Source organism: Corapipo altera, unplaced genomic scaffold (assembly GCF_003945725.1).
Source record: "Corapipo altera isolate COAL_440 unplaced genomic scaffold, ASM394572v1 60771, whole genome shotgun sequence".
NCBI lineage: Eukaryota > Metazoa > Chordata > Aves > Passeriformes > Pipridae > Corapipo > Corapipo altera.
The window spans coordinates 1-7,708 of record NW_020886019.1 but is presented as its reverse complement, the minus strand read 5'-3'; the positions used below and the strand labels follow the sequence as shown (position 1 = coordinate 7,708).

Below are 7,708 nucleotides of genomic sequence, written 5' to 3'. Positions count from 1 at the left end.
CCTGCAACAGAGGAGCCTTGGGAATGCTCTGGGTCATCAAATCTCATAGTCTGGCCAGGTGGGGACATGGAGAAGTTGAATAGTTGCCAGAGGGAGGAATTTGCCCACTATCTCTCGAGAAGTCCTTCCCTTCCCACCATGCTATGCTGGCCTCAGAGGCTGAGGGCGCCCAGCAGACCCAGCTTGAGGGGCCAGACAGTCCCAAGCCACAGGCTGCTTACTTCCACAGAGACAACTCTCTTCTCAAGAACGTGCAGACTGCGAGCATCAGACAGGCGCTGAATGGGTGTGCTGTCAGCGTCTGGGATGCCCTCAGTCTCTGGGGCGTCAACCTTGGCCTTGAGCTTGGTTGGGTTGAGCTCAGGCTTTGCCAAGACTTCAGTTGGTGAGGCCCTGGTCTTTCTACGGCGAACAGGAACAGACTTTTGCAACCTCTGCAAGAGAACAAAGGGTAGGGAAGAAAGGGATGTGCCATGGAAAGCTCCGACAGTGGTGCCAGACTGAGCAGTGACAGCAGGCCCATCCCAGGGAGGGATGGCTGCAGGTACCTGATCAGTTCTGTGGAAGCGGCCACGGGCACGGTCTTGCTCTTTTGTCTGGTGCTGGCCTGGATCTGGCAAAGAGTGAGTGTGGTCAGAGCTGAGGGGTTGTGGGACAGGCTGGAGAACACAGCCCAGCCCTGCACTCCACAGGCAGGGATGGCCCCAGCATGCCCATCCCATGGAGCTGCGGGAGGATCAGCCATGGGCCCTCTTCCCCCTCCCTTTCCCTGGCCATGTCCATAGAGGATGGGATGGGAAGAGGCCCATCTGGCTGCAGCCACCAGCCCTGTGGCCCAGCTCTGCCACTCACCCTCCTGCAGGGGCTGGAACTGCTCCACCTTCTTAGGCTGCAGTGCTGGGGCAGCCCCAGGGCTTTCCTCCTCCCCTTTTTTCACCCAGGCCAACTTGGGCACCCTGGGGGGTCTCCGCTCCATGTCTCTGTCTTGGTCCATGGTTTCCTGCAGGAGACATGGCATGGAGAAGCCTGGCTCACCAAGTTCTGCACAAGTGCCTTGAAGGTACTTGCTATACAGGAGCCTTGGGAATGCTCTGAGTCATCAAGTTCCACAGTTTGGCCTGTAGGGGACATGGGGCAGTTGGAGAGCTGCCAGAAGGAGCAACTTGTCCACTTTCCCCCAAGGAGTCCTTCCCTTCCCACCATACTGTCGTGGCCTCGAAGGCTGAGAGGGCCCAGCAGACCTGGTTAGAGGGCCCACACAGTCCCTACCCACAGGCTGCTTACTTGAGCAGAGAGAACTCTCTCCCAAAGAGCGTCCAGGCTGGGAGCATCGGGCAGGTACTCAACAGGTATGCTGTCAGCATCTACAATGCCCTCAGTCCCTGTATGATCAGCCTCCATGGTGAGCTCAGGCAGTGCCGTGTTGGAGTTTGTCAAGTAATCGGTCACCGCCATGTCACAGTTTGCTGTGCCATCAATTGAGGCGGTGCCGACATCAGAGTCTGCCTTGAGCTCCGTCGGTGTAGGGTCAGGCTGCACCATGACCTTGGTTGGTGATGTCCTGGTCTTTCTACGCCGAATGCCCTTGGATTTCCGCACTCTCTGCAGGAGAACAAAGGGCAGGGAAGAGAGTGATATGCCATGGAGAGCTCTGACAGTGGTGCCAGGCTGAGCAGTGACAGCAGGCCCAGCCCAGGTGGCGATGGTTACAGGTACCTGATCAGCTCTGTGGAAGTGGCCACGGGCACAGTCCTGCTCTTGTGTCCGGTTCTGGCCTGGATCTGGCAAAGAGTGAGCGTCGTCAGAGCTGAAGGGCTTCGGGACAGGCCAGAGAACACAGCCCAGCCCCGCGCTCCACAGGCAGGGATGGCCCCAGCATGCCCAGTGCATGGAGCTGCGGGGGGATCAGCCATGGGCCCTCTTCCCCCTCGCCTTTTCCTGGCCATGTCCATAGGGGATGGGATGGGAAGAGGCCCATCTGGCTGCAGCCACCAGCCCTGTGGCCCAGCTCTGCCACTCACCCTCCTGCAGGGGCTGGAACTGCTCCACCTTCTTAGGCTGCAGTGCTGGGGCAGCCCCAGGGCTTTCCTCCTCCCCTTTTTTCACCCAGGCCAACTTGGGCACCCTGGGGGGTCTCCGCTCCATGTCTCTGTCTTGGTTCATGGTTTCCTGCAGGAGACATGGCATGGAAATCTCTGGTCACCAAATCCTGCACAAGTGCCTTAAAGGCATCTGCAACAGAGGACTGTTTGGAATGCTCCAGGTCATCAAGTCCCGCAGTCTGGCCTGGAGAGGACATGGGGCACTTAGAGCTGCCAGAGGGAGCAATTCCCCAGCTGCCCCTGAGAAGTCCTTCCCTTCCCACCACACTGTGCGAGCCTCAGAGGCTGAGGGGGCCCAGCAGACCCAGCTTGAGGGGCCAGACAGTCCCTAGCCACAGGCTGCTTACTTCCACAGAGATAACTCCCTCGTCAAGAATATCCAGAATGAGAGCATCTGGCAGGCGCTGAATGGGTGTGCTGTCAGCATCTGCGATGCCCTCAGTCGTTGCACCATCAGCCTCCATGGTGAGCTCAGGCAGTGCCGTGTTGGAATTTGTCATGTGATCGGTCACCGCGGTGTCACAGTTTGCTGTGCCATCAATTGAGGCGGTGCCGACATCAGGGTCCGCCTTGAGCTCAGCTGGCGTGGGGTCAGGCTGTGCCATGACCTCAGTTGGTGTGATTCTGTACTTTCTACGCCGAACGCCCAACATTTTCAGAAAGCCCTGCGGGAGAACGAAGGGCAGGGAAGAGAGGGATGTATCATGGAGAGCTCCAATAGTGGTGCCAGACTGACAGCATGCTCAGCCCAGGGGGGGGATGGCTGCTGGCACCTGTACTGTCCGGCGGAAGCGGCCACGGGCACGGTCCTGCTCTTGTGTCTGGTTCTGGCCTGGATCTGGTAAAGAGTGAGCGTGGTCAGAGCTGAGGGGCTGTGGGACAGGCCAGAGAACACAGCCCAGCCCTGTGCTCCGCAGGCAGGGCCAGCCCTGGCATGCCCAGTGCATGGAGCTGCCGGGGGATCAGCCCCAAGCCCTCTTCGCCCCTCCCTTTCCCTGGCCATGTCCATAGAGGATGGGATGGGAAGAGGCCCATCTGGCTGCAGCCACCAGCCCTGTGGCCCAGCTCTGCCACTCACCCTCCTGCAGGGGCTGGAACTGCTCCACCTCCTCAGACTGCTGTGCTGGAGTAGTCCCAGGGCCTTCCTTCTTCTTCCGAAAGGGCCTGAGCAGGCTCAGGCGTCTTCCTAGCATCCCACAGTCTGGTCTTGAGGGTACCTGCAAGAGAGAGACACCTCGGAAGATCTCCGGGTCACCAAGTCCTGCAGGCTGCCCTCGAGGCCACCTTCCGCAAGGATTGGAGACTCCCCGGAAAATTTCCGGGTCACCAATCCTGCGGTCTGGCCTCGAGGGCAACTGAAGGAGAGAAAAGCCTAGGAAACGCTATGGGTTATCAAGTTGTGCAGCGCGGCCTCACGGGCACTTGTCACAGGGGTTGGGGACACCTTGCCAAAGCTCCGTGTCACCAAGTCCCGCGGTCTGGCCTTGAGGACACCTGCACCACAGAAACACCTCCAAAACGCTCCGGGTCAGAAAGGAAGGAGTTGACTGCGTGGGGGCTCCACACAGCACCGCTCTATCCCGTCTATCCCGTCGCATGCTCCGAGGAGCACTGAGACGTGGCCACGTCACCACCAGTACTATGTCATCACGTGTCACAAAGGCCCTGTGACAACCTGCCCTGTTCCATGCCATCGGCAATGCCCACCGTGTCACGAAGGGCCCTGTGACACACTGCCACCTGCCCTGGCGCCTCCCCCAGCCCAGCCACCTGCCCCAGGTCAGAAGGAGTTTGTTCTCCAAAGTATCTAAGACAGTTGGACATGAACTTTAGGCACAATTCAAAAACTAAGCAAACCCACCCCTGCTGTGCCCGCCCACAGCAGCAGAAGTATCCCCCTCGGTTGCCAACGCAGCCGCAGCGGGAAGGGCACGAGGCCTCCACAGAAGCTGGCATGGGCTCCCTGGGAGAAATGCCGGCTGGTGGTCCTCCCAAACACGGGGCTGTGACACACAGAAGGAATGCGGGGGCAAGGGCACCAATGCTGCTCCAACCCTGTTGGCCGGGGCTGCACCAAAATCAGCAGCTCTGGCAAGGCCTCACCGAAGGAGACCTGCCACCGCCCTGAGTCCTGGCAGGAGTGGTGCCCGTCTCCTGCCCCAAAGAACTGTGCCCCTGGGGGACTTCTCTGCCAGAGGGCAGCCAAAGCCAACGGGCACTGATGTCTGTGCTCTTGCAGGGGGCTGTTGGGAGCAGCACTTGGAGCAATTGGTGGCAGCGCTCGGCATCTGTCAGAACACAGGAGCAGTTTCTCCTTGCAGGAATGATTTTTGCATGGAAGTGATGACCTGCAGCAGAAAACCACCATCAGTTGCTGAGTTTCACATGAAGATTAGATTGCTCAGAAATCCTGTCAAGCTTCCTCGTGTTATTTGGACTTTTTTTCTGCGTTCTGCAAAATAAAAGCTGTCCAGTCTGACGTTCAAAGCTCCAGTTGCTGTGTGTCTGAATGCGACTCAGCTGATATCCAGGGCATTGGGGGAAAGCAAAGGGGATAGGGAGAACTCTGGGATGCAAACCTGTTCCGTGTCTCTGATTAAGGTGCCACCCCACTGGAAGGAGCAGCCAAGACAAGTGCTGGAAACAGATGTGTTCTGCCAGTTGCTGCTCTGGCATGGACAGAGGGCACACATGTTCCCATGGGTCCAGAACAGTTGATCCAAGAACAATGAGGGGCCATGCATTGGTAGGGAATGGGCTCCAGCAAGCCCAAAGTAGGATCCTCTAGCAGCAAAACCTGAGCTTATGAAATGGGCCGTCTTTCTAGCAGACACCACAGTGCTGACTTCCCTCCATCCTGGAACCTGAGCCATATGAGGCCCTGCTTCAGCTTCTGCTGCTTCTTCCTTCCATTCCGGGAAGGCCTGGATTTAGAGTTTAGAAGCCCATACATGTGTTTTTAAGGTGCCTGCATGGAGGAGACTTTCAGCAACTGCACCCCAAGGCTCATATCCCATCACAGTCTCTAAGGATGGCCCCAGTGCCACTGCCTTGGGACACCTGAGTCTGGAAGGTGACTCTGCCCTCAGGCATGGCCACAGAAGTGAGCCAGGATGACAGGCTGCCCCTGAAGGTGCTAAGTGTTGTTGTGAGGCTGGGCAGTCAATAGAAAGCTGTTGTGGCCACTTTCCCTGAAGCCCTTTCCAAACCCCATGCAATTGTGTGCACAGTATCCCCACTTCAGGCATCCTGGCCGGTGTGGGTGCCTGGGTGAGGAGGCCCAGGCATCGTGGGTGCTGCTGATCCTGTGCACAGCCTCCTGCTGTTCTCTGTGACACGGAGCTGCTTGGGCAGCAGCGACTGCGCATCCCTGCCCCAGGAGCCCCGCGCCCTCTCTGTGCTGGCAGCAGCTCTGAGGGCCCTGAGCCCAGGCTGGCCCTTTGCCTCTGTTCCTCACCGGTAACACCCAGCAGAGGTGGCCCGGCAGGGCCCCCTTTTCCCTCTTTGTCCCCAGGCAGGTCAGTCTGGCCCCTTTGGGGGTGTCCCCACCCCCCTGCCAAGGCCCCCAGGGCTTCTGCCACAGGGATGGGAGACACCACTGGCAAGTGCCAGAGCAGCTGGCTGTCAGGGAGCCAGGGGGCTGCCTGGGGGCTGCTTACGGCCTCTCCCATGCATTGGTAGGGAATGGAAAGACCAAAGCCTGAGCCTCTAGCAGCAAAACCTGAGCTTGTGAACTGGGAACAAAGGAAAAAGAAGCAGAAGCTGAAGCAAAGCAGGGATTTATACGGCTTGGATTCCTACTAGACAAAAGGTGCCAGGACAGAGCTCTTGCTGCCCATGGAGTGCCCAGGCTGGCCTACCAACTGCATCTGAAACCCAAAGCTTACAGGCTTTCTTTCCTGGGAGAAAAAGCCTGTTACTGGCTTTTTGGAGCACATGGCCGAAAAAAGCAAACAACAGCCCTTATCCCCAGCAAAGAAAGCCTGCAACCTTTGGCTTTCAGGTACAGTTGGTGGGCCAGCCTGGGCACTCCATGGGCAGAAAGAGCTTTCTGTCCTGGCACCTTTGGTCTGGCAGGAATCTTCATCTGTATGGAATTTTGGGAGTTGGGCTGGCAGCTGCAGCGCAGGGCTGAATAAAGCAAACAACAGCCCTTATCCTCAGCAAAGAAAGCCTAGAACCTTTGGCTTTTGAGGGCAGTTGGTGGGCAAGAGTGGGCACTCCATGGACAGCAACCTTTGGTCTGGGAGGAATCTTGGCCCCTATGCAATTTTGGCAGTCAAGCTGGCAGTTTGAGCACAGGGTTGAAAAAAGCAAACAACAGTCCTTTTCTACAGCAAAGAAAGCCTGGCATCTTTATTTTTCTGATGCAGTTGGTGGGCCAGCCTGGCCACTCCACGGGCAGCAAGATCTTTCTGTCCTAGCACCTTTGGTCCAGCAGGATTCTTGGTCTGTATGCAATCTTGGAAGTGGGACTGGCAGTTTGAGCGCAGGGCTAAAAAAAGCAAACAACAGCTCTTATCCCCAGCAAAGAAAGCCTGTCAGATTTGGGTTTCTGGTGCAGTTGGTGGGCCAGCTTGGGCACTCCATGGGCAGCAAGAGCTTTGTGTCCTGGCACCCTTTGGTCTGGGAGGAATCTTTGTCCGTATGGAATTTTCGGAGTGGGACTGGCAATTTGAGTGCAGGGCTGAGAAAAGCAAACAACAACCCTTATCCCCAGCAAAGAAAGCCTGGAACATTTGACTCTCTGGTGCAGTTGGTGGGCCAGCCTGGGGACTCCATGGGCAGCAAGAGCTTTGTGTCCTAGTACCTTTTGTCTGGGATTTATCCTCTTCCATATTCAATTTTTGGAGCTGGACTGCCCATTTCAGCTCTGCAATTCCTGCAAGCAAACATCAGTCTTTTTTCCCTGGAAAGAAACCCCTTATCTTCATGGTTTCTGGTGCAGTTGGTAGGCTAGCCTGGGCACTCCATGGGCAGGAAGCGCTCTCTGTCCTAGCATCCGAGCAGACCAGCTCAGGTCAGCTCAGCTGTCCTTTGATGCCTTCTGAGATGACCAAGAGAGGAACTGAGGTTCTTTGTCAGAGATTTATACTGCATGGAGAAGCTCTTCCATGTTCAGCCCAGCCCAGCCCAGCTCAGCTCAGCTCAGCTCAGCCCAGCCCAGCTCAGCTCAGCTCAGCTCAGCTCAGCTCAGCTCAGCTCAGCTCAGCTCAGCCCAGCCCAGCCCAGCCCAGCCCAGCCCAGCCCAGCCCAGCCCAGCCCAGCCCAGCCCAGCTGCCCTGCAAGCTCTAATCATTTGATCATTGCTTGGAGCTGAGGGCATTTGTGGGAGATTTAAACTGCTGGGAGAAAGTGCTCCCAGCTGAGCCCAGCTGCCTTGCAAGGTATAATCAGATCATCAGGGAAGGGAGTCCCGGTTGTTTCTTGGTCATATAAACTGGTTCAGGGAGTTCAAATAACCTTGTCTATGGCAAACAGGAGCAGGAAAATGTGGGTGTGGCCTTGTTAAGGAGGGCACGGCAGGACCCAGGTCACCCAGACAGGGAGAGCAGGAAGAGCACAGCCACCCTCCCAGCTCTCTTTGGTGGCCTGTAAGGTAGGTC

The 7,708-nt window shown here is 57.2% G+C and overlaps 1 protein-coding gene across 1 annotated transcript; it reads right to left on the bottom strand.

Moving 5' to 3' along the window:
* Positions 1–152: 152 nt before the first annotated feature.
* On the bottom strand, positions 153–3,842 carry LOC113940956. The gene is made up of 8 exons (XM_027632108.1): positions 3,181–3,842; positions 2,876–2,940; positions 2,450–2,767; positions 2,022–2,169; positions 1,717–1,781; positions 1,285–1,602; positions 853–1,000; positions 153–613 (listed from the first exon to the last, which is right to left on the bottom strand). Exons 1-8 carry the CDS (start codon positions 3,293–3,295, stop codon positions 153–155), a joined length of 1,638 nt encoding a protein of 545 aa, XP_027487909.1. The 5' UTR covers positions 3,296–3,842.
* Positions 3,843–7,708: the final 3,866 nt, after the last annotated feature.